Source organism: Berghia stephanieae, chromosome 15, assembly GCF_034508935.2.
Source record: "Berghia stephanieae isolate SIO BIC M18660-M18661 chromosome 15, UCSD_Bste_1.3, whole genome shotgun sequence".
In the NCBI taxonomy this organism is placed as follows: Eukaryota; Metazoa; Mollusca; class Gastropoda; order Nudibranchia; family Aeolidiidae; genus Berghia; species Berghia stephanieae.
The window spans coordinates 21,962,863-21,981,633 of NC_088374.1; the positions used below are offsets into that span (position 1 = coordinate 21,962,863).

General features: G+C 37.7%; 1 protein-coding gene across 1 annotated transcript in view; it reads left to right on the forward strand.

Annotated features, from left to right (window-relative positions):
• Positions 1 to 5,799: 5,799 nt before the first annotated feature.
• Positions 5,800 to 18,771, forward strand: part of LOC144960678 (uncharacterized) — a gene marked incomplete in the record, with an annotated part of 100,834 nt that continues 87,862 nt past the window's right edge. Inside the window, 4 exon segments of the mRNA XM_078893959.1 lie at positions 5,800 to 6,003; positions 11,654 to 11,768; positions 15,387 to 15,484; positions 17,480 to 17,579. Of these exon segments, the coding sequence (XP_078750085.1) occupies positions 11,657 to 11,768; positions 15,387 to 15,484; positions 17,480 to 17,579 (310 nt within the window).

Here is an 18,771-nt window from a genome sequence, read left to right on the forward strand (position 1 = left end):
TTTGCAGTCTTAATATATAACGCTTTTGTGTATGTAGTGTGTGTGTATGTGTGTGTATAATTGATATGTAATATATATATGATAATGATGGTTATATGATGATAATAATATTAATATATAATAAAAAGAATAATTATTATAAAATATATACATTTTTATTGAATAAGTAATAATATATGATATAATGATAATGATATAATATAATAATAATAATAATAATAATAATAATAATAATAATAATAATAATAATAATAATAATAATATAATAATAATAATAATAATAATAATAATAATAATAATAATAATAATATATATAATAATAATAATAATAATAATAATAATAATAAATAATAATAATAATAATAATAATAATAATAATAAAATAATAATAATAATAAAAATAATGAATAATAATAATAATAATAAAATAATAATAATAATAATAATAAAAATAAATAAATAATAATAATAATAATAAAAAATAAGATAGAAAAGATAAAATAAAGATAAAAAAAAAAATAGAAGAAAGAAAAATAGAAAATAAAAATATAAGAAGAAATAAGAAAAGATGAAAGAAGAAGAAGATAAAGAAGAAGAAGAAGAATGAAGAAGAAGAAGAAGAAGAAGAGAGAAGAAGAAGAAGAAGAAGAAGAAGAAGAAGAAGAAGAAGAAGAAGAAGAAGAAGAAGAAGAAGAAGAAGAAGAAGAAGAAGAAGAAGAAGAAGAAGAAGAAGAAGAAGAAGAAGAAGAAGAAGAAGAAGAAAGAAGAAGAAGAAGAAGAAGAAAGAAGAAGAAGAAGAAGAAGAAGAAGAAGAAGAAGAAGAAGAAGAAGAAGAAGAGAAGAAGAAGAAGAAGAGAGAAGAAAAGAAGGAAGAAGAAGAAGAAGAAGAAGAAGAAGAGAAGAAGAAGAAGAAGAAGAAGAAGAAGAAAAGAAGAAGAAAGAAGAAGAGAGAAGAAGAAGAAGAAGAAGAAGAAAAGAAGAAGAAGAAGAAAAGAAGAAGAAGAAGAAGAAGAGAAGAAGAAGAAGAAGAAGAAGAAGAAGAAGAAGAAGAAGAAGAAGAAGAAGAAGAAGAAGAAGAAGAAGAAAGAAGAAGAAGAAGAAGAAGAAGAAGAAGAAGAAGAAGAAGAAGAAGAAGAAGAAGAAGAAGAAGAAAGAAGAAGAAGAAGAAGAAGAAGAAGAAGAAGAAAGAAGAAGAAGAAGAAGAAGAAGAGAAGAAGAAGAAGAAGAAGAAGAAGAAGAAGAAGAAGAAGAAGAAGAAGAAGAAGAAGAAGAAGAAGAAGAAGAAGAAGAAAGAAGAAGAGAAGAAGAAGAAGAAGAAGAAGAAGAAGAAGAAGAAGAAGAAGAAGAAGAGAAGAAAGAAGAAGAAGAAGAAGAAGAAGAAGAAGAAGAAGAAGAAGAAGAAGAAGAAGAAAGAAGAAGAAGAAGAAGAAGAGAAGAAGAAGAAGAAAGAAGAGAAGAAGAAGAAGAAGAGAAGAAGAAGAAGAAGAAGAAGAAGAAGAGAAGAAAGAAGAAGAAGAGAAGAGAAGAAGAAGAAAAGAAGAAGAGAGAAGAAGAAGAAGAAGAAGAGAAGAAGAAGAAGAAGAAGAAAGAAGAAGAAGAAGAAGAAGAAGAAGAAGAAGAAGAAGAAGAAGAAGAAGAAGAAGAGAAGAGAAGAAGAAGAAGAAGAAAAGAAGAAGAAGAAGAAAGAAGAAGAAGAAGAAGAAAGAAGAAGAAGAAGAAAGAAGAAGAAGAAAAGAAGAAGAAGAAGAAGAAGAAGAAGAAGAAGAAGAAGAAGAAGAAGAAGAAGAAGAAGAAGAAGAAGAAGAAGAAGAAGAAGAAGAAGAAGAAGAAGGGTATGTAATACTTAAGATCAAGGGTATGTAATATTAAAAACTGTGAACAGACTTGTTTCAAATCTGTATCTTATCAGATATTCCTTGCCTATATTATCACAAACAGCAGGGTCGTGAACCGCCCACTAACGTCAAGTGTTATCAGAACATAGTTGTTATCGCAATGGGAGATAAAACAAAATGTATCTTGTTATTACTTTCCAAAATCTAGACTAGTCTAAATGAGTCAATAATATAAAATGTATTTTTTTTTTAAATTTGAGTTTTTTATTCTAACGCATTAATAATAATAATGATGATGATGATGATGATAATAATAATAATATAATAATAATAATATATAATAATAATAATAATAATAAATAATAATAATAATAATAAATAATAATATAATAATATAATAAATAATAATAATATAATAATAATAATAATAATAATAATAATAATAATAATAATAATAATAATAATAATAATAATAATAATATAATAATAATAATAATAATAATAATAATAATAATAATAATAATGATAATACTAATAATAATAATAATAATAATAATAATAATAATAGATCTAATAATAATAATAATAATAATAATAATAATAATAAATAATAATAATAATAATAATAATAATAATAATAATAATAATAATAGATCTAATAATAATAATAATAATAATAATAATAATAATAATAATAATAATAATAATAATAATAATAATAATAATAATAATAATAATAATAATCTTTATTGTCCAAATTAAAGGCAATTCATGTGAGGTAAACAATGCTCAGTTTGGTTCATGGTATGAACATCAACACATTTACAAATACGGACACAGCCATACACGAACATACACGCGTGCACAGTGTTTCTACACATCCTTTCTTTTTTAAAAATATCCACTAAACGTGCTCAAAGCGCTTTTAAAAGGGTCCTCGACCAAAATCAATACTTACTTAACATGTAGAACGAGACATGACGCCTGTTAGGCGACAATACAATTTTTTTTCTGACAGAGACAACGCTGTTAACGGCCAGGTTCTCATTTTACACCTGAGTACGGTGAGAGGATGTGAGTAAAGAGCCTTTTCCAAGGATTCAAAAGTATGCGCCGAGACAGGCTCGAACCCAGGACCTTCCGATCCGAAAGCGAGTGTCATACCACAAGACCACATAGTCGCAACAAAATTGTGACCCTTCGCCTCAAAACGGTATTAAGTCGGGATGGTTAAGATGTTGAAAAATTGAATTTATAGTCAGAAATATCAGACTTGTGTTGAGTTTGTATGTTTTATTGAGGAGAATGGATACCATAATTTAGGGGGCTGATGCCAACAATTTATATTTTTGATCAGTTTAACGTTAAATTCTGCTTTTAAGCATCTGGTTCTTTCCGACATAATACCGCTTTGAGACGGTGAGTCACAATTATAATAAAGGGATACAAAGCAAGGTAAATGACGTTTCGGCCTTTGGCCTTCTTCAGCAACCTGAAACGTCGTTTACCTTGTTCTGTATATTTTTTTAATAGGGTCATTTTTACTACTTGTGTGGCTATGTGGTCTAGTGGTATAACACTCGCTTTCGGACAGGCGACATGTCTTGTTCTACATGTTACATGTTGTTGTTGTTGGCCAATGACCTCTTGTAAAGAGCTTTGAGCACATTTAGTGGATATCGCGCTATATAAAAGCTCTATTGTGTTTTACTCCCTATATTTTACTATATATTTTATCTATTTATCAATTTTGTCAAGGAAGCTACTAATGTCACAATATCTACAACTTTTTTTTTAAATGTTTTTAACCTGAGAGTTCAAAAAAGAATTTTTGATTTTTTGATTGTTTTTTTTAGATATAATAATATGACTTTTGTTCATGGATCAATATTTGACGTATAGAATTAATGGCCAAAATGTAAATATGATTTTATATTATAGACTAAGTGGTTAAGGCAGTAAATGACAGGAAGGTCCCGGGTTCGAGCCCCGCTTCATGCACTTTCGGGGTTTTTTTTTTTTTTGCCTTGGGCAAGATTATTATCCCCCCAATGTTCTCACTTGGACAACAACATGGGATGGTTCTTGTTGACGACATCAGACAGGTTGCTTGATGAATTATCTATATATTATTATTATTATTCCTTCATGGGATGCCTAAAAAAAAATAATTTTAATTGAGCTTTTATATAGCGCAATATCCACTAAATGTGCTCAAAGCTCTTTACAAAGGGTCCCTGGTCAAAAGCAACATTATCATGTAGGAAGGGACATGCCGCCTGTTTGGCGATATTACATTTTTTCGGACAAAGACAACGCTGTTAACTTCCAGGCCTACTCATTTTACACCTGAGTACGGTGAGAGAATGTGAGTAAAGAGTCTTTTCCAAGGACTCAACTATGCGCCGAGCGCGAGGCTCGAACCCAGGACCTTCCGATCCGAAAGCGAGTGTCATACGACTAGACCACATAGCCTAGGCGACGATGTCTTCTATCTGATGCCTTAGCGGTAGGGCGTAATTTATTAAAAATGATAATGGACATTTTATACCGTGCAAATATTTTTTTTATCACACAAAAGATAGCATTCCACGACGACGGATGATGATACAGCGCAAACCGCTTAATCGCAACAGAAGTGTTACGCAGAGATCGTTCCTAATAAAGCGACGTTTCAATAAAGCATTTGTGACCCACCGTATCAGAGCGGTATTATGTCGGGATCCACTCGGTAAGGGAAATTGAATTCATAGCCACAAATATCCAACTTGGGTTTAATTTCTGTACTTCATGGTGGAGTATAAAGACTATTTCTTGCATTGCAAAATCTTCTAAAGTCCAAGCTCTCATTATTCTATCTCTCAATTCAATTTTTGGGGTCTGAATCATCTCGACATAATACCGTTTTGAGACGGAGGGTCACATTTATTGAGCATTGAGCTTTGGGTTGTTTTTGGTTTTGTTTTGTTGTTTTTGTTGGGGTTTTTTTTTTTTTTACCGCAATCTCTACTAAACGTTCTCAAAGTCCTATACAAGGGTCCCAAGCCAACAGTGTCATGGACACATGTGCATATTATTATACATGTATAAGCGCTTCCGAGCACTGTTGGTGGAAAGGGGCCTTACAGAAATTACGCTTTATTATTATTATTATTATTATTATTATTATTATTATTATTATTATATTATTATTATTTATTATTATTATTATTATTATTATTATTATTATTATTATTATTATTATTATTATTATTATTATTATTATTTATTATTATTATTATTATATTATTATTATTATTATTATTATTATTATTATTTTCATTTCACAACGCCTTGAGACTGGGGCCTGGTAATGGCAGTGACCACCGCTCAGCTTTCAACTTCTGCTGAAGGTTTTAAACTGTTTCAAATAAACGGAATTCTTTCCGATTAACAGGTATAGACTGTATAGATAGAACTAGAGGGGGGTGGGGGGGGGTGTTGACAGATGACCTAAAGATTTGAGAGAAGGTGACGTCACTCAGGTCTTTGTTATTGTTTTTTTTTCTTTGCCATCCGCGTTTATGAGTAATTCTCACTAAACTGTGATAACCAGATTATAGATAGTATGCGCTTGGCTAAGAAGCTCACAACATTGCCATCCGGAAGTATAACGGACCAACACACAAAACTGTGTGTATCCATGAACGTTTATAGTCGGGTTAATACAGTTCAGTGAGCATTACTCATAAACGCGGATGGCAAAAAACAATAACAAAGACCTGAGTGACGTCATCTTCGAACTATCTATAAACGTTCAACGTTTCCGGATGGCAATGTTGTGGGCTTCTTAGCCAACCGCATAATATCTATAGAAATATATTTATTAATTCCATATAAGCGGATGTTCTTATAAAACGAGATTCCATTTACAGGTTTCAGCTGTAAACATCGAAAACATCTTGTGTTTGATAAATAATATGATATTGTTTACGTGTGCTCTAGAGATAACTTCCAAGGTAATATTTTGAACCAAGGGGAACATTGAACCTACAAGGGCAGACAACAGACTGTGTAGAAGTCACGATTAAGCCTTTCACTTATCGCTTTATTGGTGAAACGGGAGCCGGATAATGTTATGTGTGTCTTTCTAATTTGGAATTTACTCACAGATCTTAAATTCTGAAAGGTTTGGAATTCATCATAATTGTGACCCTCCGTCTCAAAACGGTATTATGTCGGGGATGATTCAGACCCCAAAAAGTGAATTTAGAGATAGATTGATAAGAAATTGGACCTTAGAAGTTTTTGCAATGCAAGAAATAGTCTTTATACTCCACCAGAACGTACAGAAATTAAACCCAAGTTGGATATTTGTGGCTATGAATTCAATTTCCCTTACCGAGTGGATCCGACATAATACCGCTTCGATACGTTGGGTCACAATTGGTGAAATATAGTCTTTGGGAGACATTACCACATTGAATTGTTTTATAGATCACACGTTTTAGATTCCTTGTATGTATTTCATTATAAACTCTATATTAATTCATAATGTTGTTATTATAATTATTGTTGTTGTTGTTGTTGTTGTTATTTTTAGGCCTTTGGAGCCGAAGTTTATCCCTGTTTCTGTAGCTTGAAGGTCTTAATAGCAAATGAGCATTTAAATTTATTTTTTTAATTGAGCCTTTATATAGCGCAATATCCACTAAATGTGATCAAAGCGCTTTACAAGGGGTCCCTCGTCACAGCAACATTTAACATGTAGGACGAGACATGACGCCTGTTAGGCGATGTTATAATTTTTCAGGCATAGACAACGCTGTTCACGGCCAGGTACTCATTTTACACCTGAGTACGGTGAGAGAATGTGAGTAAAGAGCCTTTTCCAAGGACTCAACTATGCGCCGAGCGCGAGGCTCGAACCCAGCACCTTCCGACCCGAAAGCGAGTGTCGTACCACTAGACCACATAGCCGCACATAAACTCTATATTAATTCATAATGTTGTTATTATAATTATTGTTGTTGTTGTTATTTTTAGGCCTTTGGAGCCGAAGTTTATCCCTGTTTCTGTAGCTTGAAGGCCATAATAGCAATGGCTTGCTACTCTTTGGATAAAATAAAATAAAATAAATAAAATTCACTTTATTCATCCCCATGGGAACATTTTTCTCTATGGTCTATTCCAAGGGAAGACTGGAATAACCCAGGCGTTAGCCTCAGAGCAGCGCCTCAAGGCATCCGCTGAACCACGCTGTCCCCACGCTAGTTTATCGCAAAGTACTTCCCGCAGACACATGTGTGGGGGTCAGAGGTCAGAAAAAAAAATCTCGTCTTCGCTAGTTATCGATCACGGTGCCTTTGCGTGTGGAGCGGATGCTTTGAAAACTGAGCTATCGAGACACGCCCCCACCCCTACACACACACACACACACACACACACACACACTTCGCCCTATAGATAGTATGCAGATGACGTCACTCAGGCCTTTGTTATTGTTTTTGCCATCCGCGTTTGTGAGTTGTTCTCACTAAACTGTATTAACCAGACTATAAAAGTTCATGGTTACACAGAGTTTGTGTGTTGGTCCGTTATACTTCCGGATGGCAATGTTGTGAACTCCTTGGCCAAGCGCATTCTATCTATAGATAGTTCAAAAGATGACGTCATTCAGGCCTTTGTTATTGTTTTTGCCATCCGCGTGTGTGAGTTGTTCTCACTAAACTGTATTAACCAGACTATATAAGTTTATGGTTACACAGAGTTTATGTGTTGGTCCGTTATACTTCCGGATGGCAATGTTGTGAACTCTCTTGGCCAAGCGCATTCTATCTCTAGATAGTATGCACTTGGCTGAGAAGCTCATAACATTGCCATCCGGAAGTATAACGGGCCAACACAGAAAACTCTGTGTATCCATGAACGTTTATAGTCAGGTTAATACAGTTCAGTGAGAATTACTCATAAACGCGGATGGCAAAAAACAATAACAAAGGCCTGAGTGACGTCATCTTCGAACTATCTAAAGACGGACCTACTGATTTAATACTGAGCGTGGTTCAGCGGAACAGTCTTTGCTTCGTAACCGAAAGGTAACGAGTTCGATCACCCGCCGCTGCACTGTATGGCCTTGAGCAAGTCACCTAGCCCTTGCTCAATTTGCCCCGCTACACTGCGGCCGACGCCTGGGTTATTCCGGTCTTCCCTTCAAATAGACCCTAGAGACAAATTTCCAATAGGGAATGAGATTAACGGAAGAGTAGCGTCCGTTGATTGGACGTCACCTTACAGAGAGGACGTCAAATTGGTTTTGCGCATACATCTCTCTCTCTCTCTCTCTCTCTCTCTCTCTCTCTCTCTCTCTCTCTCTCGTCCTCGGAGAGAGACGCATGCGCACAACCAACTTGACGTTCTCTCTCTAATTACTTTTTCCAATCAAGGGACGCTACTCTTCCGCGAATCTCATTCCCTATAATATGGGGTGCAAAGAGGGTTTTTTTATTCATATAGTTTTTAATATTGCACCAAATTATATTTTTTATCACAAAAAAACAAGAGTTGTAGTTGTCTTGGCATAGCACGTCATTGATTGTAAAAATTAATAAACAAACAAAAATGAAAATAACAGCTTCAAAAAAGAACAAAATAATAAACACGGAACGTTTCGGGCTCAAAACCCTTCTTCAGCCAACAACAACAAAAACAATAAAGACATGCGGCTATGTGGTCCTGTGGTATGACACACACTCGCTTTCGGATCGGCAGGTCCTGGGTTCGAGCCTCGCGCTCGGCGCATAGTTGATTCCTTGGAAAAGGCTCTTTACTCGCATTCTCTCACCGTACTCAGGTGTAAAATGAGTACCTGTTCGTTAACAGCGTTGTCTTTGTCCGAAAAATTGTAAAATTGCCTAACAGGCGTCATGTCTCGTCCTACATGTTAATTGGTGCTGTTGGTCATTGACCCCTTGTAAGGCGCTTTGAGTACGTTTAGTGGATATTGCGCTATACAAAAGCTCCATTTAAATTAGAACCAATATAAACAAATACATTACTGAATTCCAAATAGCTGACATATATTTTTTAGGACCTCTCTGTAGATAGTATGCGCTTGGCTAAGAAGCTCATAACATTGCCATCCGGAAGTATAACGGTGCAACACACAAAACTGTGTGTAACCGTGGTCGTTTTTAGTCAGGTTAATAAAGTTTAGTGAGAATTACTCATAAACGCGGATGGCAAAAGAAAACAATAACAAAGGCCTGAGTGACGTCATCTTCGAACTATCTATTGTCAAATCTTGGAAAGTCATTGAGTGTGCTGTGTACGAGGTGTGTTTCAGAAATTAAGTTTCCCTCTGTCACGCTGTTCTCACATAATGTCATGAATAACTTTGTATTGGGTAGCAAACGAAGAAACTTTATTCAATAAATACTTATTCGACATAAGAACCGTTACATTCCACACACTCTGCATTGGGTGTATTCTCAAAGTTCAAAGATCCCAATAGGGAATGAGATTAGCCGAAGAGTAGCGTCCCTTGGTTGGACGTCCACCTTACAGAGAGAACGTCAATTTGGTTTTGAAGTGTCTCAAACCGCTTTCACCGGAAGCGAGGACGAGAGACGCATGCGCAAAACCAATATGACGTTCTCTCTCTAATAACTTTTCCACCGGTGACGTCACAGACTATGTGTGACGTCCAAGCAAGGGACGCTACTCTTCCGCTAATCTCATTCCCTATTACAACGATGTTAAACTAGGCACATAAGCGGGTTGGTTCGGATGTCAGACCTGTATATATGTACATGTCGGTTTCAGTATAATGCCAAGTTATATCGACAAAAATAGGGAATGAGATTAGCGGAAGAGTAGCGTCCCTTGATTGGACATCACCTTACAGAGAGAACGTCAACATGGTTTTGCGCATGCGTCTCTCTCGTCCTCGCTTTCGGAGAAGTGTCTCCGGAAGCGAGGACTAGAGACGCATGCGCACAACAAACTTGGCGTTCTCTCTCTAATAACATTTCCGCCGGTGACGTCCAATAAAGGGACGCTACTCTTCCGCTAATCTCATTCCCTATAGATGTGTATCACTTTCACTTTCTTCCCTCCTTGTTTTCTGCGAGGCTTCTTTCTGTGGCCAGATCTCCCTCCCATCTTCAACAATCCCCGACCCACTTTCAGTTTAAATTGGATCCAATAGTCTGATGTCACGCCGCCAGGCAACGGCAGCCATCTTGGTTCTAAACAAAGAAAATCATTACTTTTTATTCTTCTTGCTGGCTAGAACTTTTCATATGTCTTGTGATCAGAATGTGTAAAAGTCAAAACATTATCAAATTTATGAGGTTTTTTTTCCTCTTGAGACGCTGTTATGCTCGCCGGAGAAATATTTCATACGGGCGTCCGCCATTGTTCCGATAGTTTTGAGTCAGTGTTATTAAGTTACCATGCGTCATTACGAAGGAAGTGACGTTACGACTGTTGAAGAGTATTGAAGCAGCGCTGTGCTCCAAAACTTGACAAAGGTCTTCGTGTATCTCCACAGCAGATTTGCGAGAAGGGTTAATAAAGATAAGTACCGTCAGCTGGGGTAACTTTGTCTTAAGGGAAACTTTGCCTCTTTAATATTGGACAAATTGGAGTATTGTACGGCTATGTGGTCGAGTGGTATGACACTCGCTTTTGGGTCGGAAGGTCCTGGGTTCGAGCCTCGCGCTCGGCGTATAGTTGAGTCCTTGGAAAAGGCTCTTTACTCACATTCTCTCACCGTACTTAGGTGTAAAATGAGTACCTGGCCGCTGTCTTTGTCCAAACAAAAATTTGTATTATCGCCTAACCGGCGTCATGTCCTGTCCTTCATGTTAAATGTTGCTGTTGGCCAGGGACCCCTTGTAAATCGCTTTGAGCACATTTAGTAGATATTGCGCTATATAAAGCTTAATTTTTTTTAAAAAATGAATATTGGACAAATTAGAGTATACTGTATTTGTTTTGTGGTCATTACTTCCTTTGATAAAAAGTTCAGACATCTAACCAGGATGATAACTACTGCAATGCTGACATGACTCAAAATACTCCAAATCTACGGGCGCAATATTAGAAAACGGTAGGGCTGCCCGAAGCCGGTGATCGTAAAATACTAACGAAAGAGTGAAAATGGAAAGGCTTCGTATGGGAACAAAACAGACAATGGACGTTTCGGGTACAACCCCTTCGTCAGCACAACAATAAACAAATAAACATGGAAAACAAATTTTATTTGCGTATTAGCGACGTAATAGAAGAGGGAAACTTAATGCGATGTCTCAGTTAGAAAAAAAATAACAGTAAAAGCGCGTAAAAGGTGTCATATTTCCTCCTACATGTTAAGTGTTGCTGTTGGCTTGTGGCCCCTTGTAAAAGCGCTTTGAGCACGTTAAGTGGATATTGAATTATTTAAATTATAAAAAGCTCAAGATAATGCATTTGTTACAATGAATGACAAAATCAGTCGGATGGTGAAAAGGTTAGAACTGAGATATTGTTGTAACAAATGACAAAATCAGTCGGATGGTGAAAAGGTTAGAACTGAGATATTGTTGTAACAAATGACAAAATCAGTCGGATGGTGAAAAGGTTAGAACTGAAATATTGTTACAGTGAATGACAAAATCAGTCGGATGGTGAAAAGGTTTGAACGGAGATATCACTACAGCTAATGACAAAATCAGTCGGATGATGAAAAGGTTTGAACTGAAATATTGTTACAGTGAATGACAAAATCAGTCGGATGGTGAAAAGGTTTGAACTGAGATATACGCGTAATTTGACCTTTTTTATTTCTTTGACAGAAAATGAGAGTTGTAGCAGCCGTTGTTGTGTGTCTGGTGCTGGTAGCTCACACTCGTGGCCAAATGGACCAAGACTTTTGTCAGTCCCATACGTATCCAAAGAAAACAGATTTTAGTGAGTGTTACCACCATCGTTTTTTTGGGGTTTTTGACCGAGACGATATTAGGTCAGGGAAATCGGCCCACTGCTTTAGATTCTACATCTTCACTTATCCGCCTGTCAACTCTTTTATTTTTATATTATTTATTTATTTATTTATTTATTTACTAATTTATCTAAGTTATGAATTAAATAATTTATATATATATATATATATATATGTGTGTGTGTGTGTGTGTGTGTGTGTGTGTGTGTGTGTGTATATAACTATATATAAATATATTCATTTATTTATCTAAAATATATAATAGACCTCGCATGGCCGTCCTCATCAAATCATTATATCAAGGGATGCAATCCATTACAAATCTTACCTTGTACAGTATTTTATGTATTACCTCCCTTATCTCTGGACCCCATGGTCTTCATTTTAGCGATAAAGGGACGCAATCGTTTGCAAACCTTACTCTGCAGAGTATTTAATTTTTGCAATGTCTCCCTGAGTACGGTGAGAGAATCTGAGTAAAGAGCCTTTTTGCCAAGGACTCAACTATGCGCCGAGCGCGAGGCTCGAACCCAGGACCTTCCGATCCGAAAACGAGTGTCATACCACTCGACCACATAGCCGCACTCATAACATTTAAAGAAAACGAACAGTGCGTTGTAGAGCATGTTTTGCTAAAGAAATTATGTATGGCAAGAACTTTACTGTTATTTTGACTGTGATTGAGTGATATAAAATCTATTTTTGTGTTGGTTGGGTGTGAAGTTTTGGGGAAAATCCTGAAAATGGCTGGTAAGGAGAGAGTTAAGGGTCAAATGAGGTCATGTGGCCTTGTTGTAGACACTCGCTTTCGGTTCAGAAGGTACTAGGTTCGAGTTTCGCTCGGTCGACGCATAGTTGAGTCCTTGGAAAAGCCTTTTTACTCACATTCATTCACCGTACTCGCGTGTAAAATGAGTTATCTGGCCGTTAACAGCGTTGTCCCTGTCGGAAGTAAATTGTAATATTATCGCCTAAAAGGAGTCATGTCTCGTTCTACATGTTACGTGTGTTGCTCTTTATCGGGTGCCCTTTGTAAAACGCCTTGAATTCCCATTAATTGCCACCCTTTGGATAGGATACTAGTCTATCGCAAAGTACTTTCCGCCAGATCGAGGAGATCCAGCTACCCAATCATTGCTGGGTTGACAGGAGGGGGGGGGGGTGGGGTCAGAAAAAAATCTCGACTGAACCTGGGATCGATTTCCGTCCCTTTGCGTGTGAAGCGATTGTGCAGCGGATATTGCGCTGTATGAAAGCTCAACTTTTTGGGTAAGGAGAATTTTTAGTTTCTGTTCTTTTAAGAGAGAATGTTTTATTCTATCTCCTCAATCAAAACCTTGAGCTTTTATATAGCGCAATATCCACTCAACGTGCTCTAAGCGGTTTAAAAGGAGTCTCTGACCAACTTACTTACTTACTTACTTATCCGAACCAGCGACCACCTGAGCTCTAGCCCTTCGGTCTTGTGCCATGACATAGAAGTTAGACGTCTTTTGTAGTTGTTCCAGGTGACTATAAAGTGTGTTACTGATGCTTGGATTTGGTGGGAGGAATGTGCATCTCTCTGACCAACTTACTTACTTACTTACTGATCCGAACCAGCGACCACCTGAGCTCTAGCTTTTCGGTCTTGTGCCATGACATAGAAGTTAGACGTATTTTGTAGTTGTTCCAGGTGACTATAAAGTGTGTTACTGATGCTTGGATTTGGTGGGAGGAATGTGCATCTCTCTGACCAACTTACTTACTTACTTATCCGAACCAGCAACCACCTGAGCTCTAGCCCTTCGGTCTTGTGCCATGACGTAGAAGTTAGACGTCTTTTGTAGTTGTTCCAGGGACTATAAAGTGTGTTACTGGTGCTTGGATTTGGTGGGAGGAATGTGCATCTCTCTGACCAACTTACTTACTTACTTACTTATCCGAACCAGCGACCACCTGAGCTCTAGCCATTCGGTCTTGTGCCATGACGTAGAAGTTAGACTATAAAGTGTGTTACTGATGCTTGGATTTGGTGGGAGGAATGTGCATCTCTCTGACCACCAGCAACACATAAAATGTAGAACGAGACATGACGCCACGTTAGACGATATTATGACAATTTACTTCCGACAGAGACATTACTGTTAACGGCCAGATTACTCATTTTACACCTGAGTACGGTGAAGGAATAATGTGAGTAAAAAAGACTTTTCCAAGAACTCAACTATGCGCCAGCGAGCGAGGCTCGAACCCAGGAAACTTCCGATCCGAAATCGAGTGTCATACTACTAGACCACATAGTGTTAATGTTGCTGCTCGAAATAAATAATAACGTGAAGTTGAATGTAAGTTCAATTTAATTACAAAAACAGATCAAATGAACGTTTCGGGTTTCCCCTATATTCATCTTAACTACGCCACTACCACATCATCTCATTCATCTGTGGTGTTTCAATCATCTTGTTTTGTTGATAAAGGCGAAACCCCAAACGTTCATTTGATCTGTTTTTGTAGTTAAATTGAAGCTTACATTCAACTTCACGTTATTATCTAGATAGTCGCACTACGCAGGAGGACGAAACATGCCGCCTGTTTGGCGATTGTTACATGCCTTACCCTGCCCTTACCAGCCATAGGAAAATCGTCACATTCGTTACGATGCAACCAACAATTTTCTCATTCTGATATCCCTTGTACATCAAAAAATTATAAAGAAAATATTTTGTTCTAGCGATAAAAAGTAGACACTGAATACAATATTATGTATAGAATGCATCAGCTCCTTTTCTGTTTGAGTAGAAAAAAAAATTATATTTTTGTGTTGGGTGGATGTGAAGTTTCAGGGAAAATTCTGAAAATGTGACCCACCGTATCGAAGCGATATTCTGTCGGGATCCACTCGGTTAGGGAAATTGAATTCATAGCCACAAATATCCAACTTGGGTTTAATTTCTGTACGTTCTAGTGGAGTATAAAGACTATTTCTTGCATTGCAAAAACTTCTAAGCTCCAATTTCTCATCAATCTATCTCTAAATTCACTTTTTGGGGTCTGAATCATCCCGACATAATACCGTTTTGAGACGGAGGGTCACATATTTGGTTCTAGCGACACAAATTAGGCACTGTATACAATATTATGTATGGAATGTATTTGCTCCTTTTCTGTTTGAGTAGAAATAAAAGTTATATTTTTGTGTTGGGTGGGTGTGAAGTTTCAGGGAAAAGTCTGAAAAGGGCTGGTAAGGAGAGAGTTAACTTGTGCGACTATGTGGTCTTGTGGTATGACACTCGCTTTCTGATCGGAAGGTCCTGGGTTCGAGCCTCTCTCGGCGCATAGTTGAGTCCTTGGAGAAGGCTCTTTACTAACATTCTCTCACCGTACTCAGGTGTAAAATGAGAACCTGGCCGTTAACAGCGTCATCTCTGTCCAAAAAAATTATAACATCGCCTAACAGGCGTCATGTCCCGTCCTAAATGTTAAATGTTGCTGTTGGCCAGGGACTCTTTGTAAAGCGCTTTGAGCACATTTAGTGGATATTGCGCTATATAAAAGCTCAATTTAAAAAAATTTAACTTGTCATTTTTTTTAAAATTTATCTTCAGAAACTCCGCCGTTGTTCTCTGCTGACTACACGGTCTCGACGGAATATAACGACGATGATGGCTCAGACGTGTCGTACCAAACAACTTATTACAGCACGGTAAGCTGCTATAGATAGTATGCGCTTGGCTAAGAAGCTTACAACATTGCCATCCGGAAATATAACGGACCAACACACAAATCCATGTGTAATCTTAAACGTTTATAGTCTTGTTAATATAACTTATTCATAAATGCGGATGGCAAAAAGTACAAGCAAAGAACTGAGTGAGGTCAACTTCATACTATATATATATATAGAGAGCTCCAGGTCTCCCCCACTATAATATATATATATATATATATATATATATATATATATATATATATAGTGGGGGAGACATGGAGCTCTTTGGAGATGATAGTCAAGGACAGAGGAAAATGTAAACTGCGAAATAACTTAGAGGACATTAGTGGGGAAAGAGAGAGAGAGAGAGAGAGAGAGAGAGAGAGAGAGATGAGGGAGATAGAGAGAGAGATAACGGAGAGAGAGATAGTTGGACCCACAAGGAGCTCCCTGGAGATGATGCCCAGGGACAGAAGACGATGGAAGTCCTTCGTTGCTGCCTTTCATGCCAGAAGGCATAACCGACGGTAGGTCAGTTGCGATTGAACTTGGAAGAAGCTAGTGGAGAAAGAGAGAGAGAGAGAGAGAGAGAGAGAGAGAGAGAGAGAGAGATTCAGTTGGATACAAGGAAAACCCTAGAGATGATAGCCAAGGACAAAGGAGGTCCCACGTAGCTGCCTTTCGTGGCAACATGCTTCTTCTTTCAGCTTATCCCGCATTTTGCAGGGTTGTCATAATGAATGCGCTTGGCTAAGAAGCTCACAACATTGCCATCCGGAAATATAACGGACCAACACACAAAACTATGTGTATTGTTAAACGTTTATAGTCTGGTTAATATAACTTAGTTAATATAACTTATTCATAAATGCGGATGGCAAAAAGTACAAACAAAGACCTGAGTAAGACCAACTTCATACTATCTATAGATAGAATGAAGTTGACGTCACTCAGGTCTTTGTTATTGTTTTATGCCATCCGCGTTTATGAGTAATTCTCACTGAACTGTATTATCCAGGCTATAAACGTTCATGGATACACACAGTTTTGTGTGTCGGTCCGTTATACTTCCGATTGCAATGTTATGAGCTTCTTAGCCAAGCGCTTACTATCTATAGAACTTGGAATAAAAGTTTAAAAGTTTATTTCATCTTCATCGATGGGTCACATATGATAAATGAAATAAAAATAAGATTCCCTTTATTCATCCCATAGGGGAAATTTGTCTCTAGGGTCTATTCCAAGGAAAGACTAAAATAACCCAGGCGTTAGCCGTAGTCCAACGCATCAAATTGAGCTAGGCCGAGGTGTCTTGCTCAAGGCCACACAGTCCAACGGCTAGTAATCAAACTCGGTACCTTTCGGGTACGAATCAAAGACCGTACGGCTGAGCCACGCTGAGCTACGCTGAATGGTAATATTTTTTATCGATCTCATACAATTTCTGGGGGCGAAGTGGCCGGTTGGTTAAAGCATTGCACTATGACCCGAAAGGTCCCGGGTTTGAGCTCTGCTTCAGGCACTTTTATTTTTATTTTACCTTGGGCAAGATTATTAACAACCAATTTGCTCACTTGGGCAACAGTAACATGGTGGTTCCTGTTGACATCTGTCTGATTTGATACATTTTCTATATTCTTTCGTGGAATGCTTAGAAAGCGATATCATAATATGTGACCCTCCGTCTCAAAACGGTATTATGTCGGGATGATTCAGACCCCTAAAAGTGAATTTAGAGATAGAATGATGAGAAATTGGACCTTAGAAATGTTTGCAATGCAAGAAATAATCTTTATACTCCAGCGTAACGTACAGAAATTAAACCCAAGTTGGATACTTGTGGCTATGAATTCAATTTCCCTTACCGAGTGGATTCCGACATAATACCGCTTTGATACGGTGGGTCACATATGATATCGTGGCGTAAGGGGCATATTTTTGGGGTATTTTTTTAAAGATACAATTTCTACTCATATCATTTCTTTTAAGACAAACCAATTCATGAAGTTGGACAACCGGGCTCCTGGTCTACGGACTATCACGTATGCCTTCCCCAAGAGAGACAGCTACAGGACATGGTCCACATCAAGTAAGTGTCTTTCTTGCATTCATTGTCATTGCAGAGCACCTCCACTTTTCTGTTACTATTTTAACAAGCAGCTGATTTTCTTTTGCCTCCTCGGTAATTTCCCGGCCTTTTTTCAGAACGAGGCCTGGACATGGCCTACTACACACTTGTAGCGCATACCCTTGTAGTACCTATCGAACTTCTATATCTTCTTCTTCTTCTTTCAGCTTATCAGGGCTGCCATAATGAATGCCACATCTCTATGCATTCCAGAGCATCATCTTCCTCCAGGCCCAGTTCTTTCACATCGTCCTTTACCTTATCCCACCATCTAGTTTGGGCGTCCCTTTTTTATCTTTCCCCCTTATCCAACTTCTCTATCTTCTTCGTCTTCTTCTTTCAGCTTATCCAGCATTTTGCAGGGTTGCCATAATGAATGCCACATCTCCATAGTAGTAGTAGTAGTAGTAGTAGTAGTAGTAGTAGTAGTAGTAGTAGTAGTAGTAGTAGTAGTAGTAGTAGTAGTAGCGTATGGCTACACCTCCAAATTTATTTCGTCAACCCAGCTTCTAAAGTCTTCCTCCGCCCTAAGGACGGTTTCGTAGCTACCTTGAAGTTTAGTGACTGGGCAGTGGAGGACGATGTGATCGCTGGTCTCTGGGGCTGCCTGACATTTCTGGCAGGTATCATTGGTTCGAAGTTTCCATCTGCACATATTTGATGCAGTTCTGCCATGTCCAGTTAAGAGGCGATTTGAGGAAGTCCAGTATTTCCTGGCGTTATTGAATGCAGGCACTCTTTTGGTTGGATCTTTAATGATGTTTCCTCCTTTTGGTGTTTCCCTGTTCCACATTTCTCTCCAGTTTTCCTCCACATCTCCATGCATCTCGGTTAAGAGCATCATCTTCCTCCAGACCCAGTCCGTTCATATCGTCCTTTACCTTATCCAACCATCTAGAGCGACTATGTATTTATTGTAGTATGATACTCACTTTCGGATCGAAAGGTCATGGCTTCAAGCCTCGCTCGGCGCATAGTTGAGTCCTTGGAAAAGGCTTTAAAAAGCGGATGGCAAAAAACAACAACAGTGACCTGAGTGACGTCAACTTCATACCATCTATACTGTATTACAATTTTTAGCATGTTGTGCGGCTATGTGGTCTAGTGGTATGACACTCGCTTTCCGATCGGAAGGTCCTGAGTTCGAGCCTCG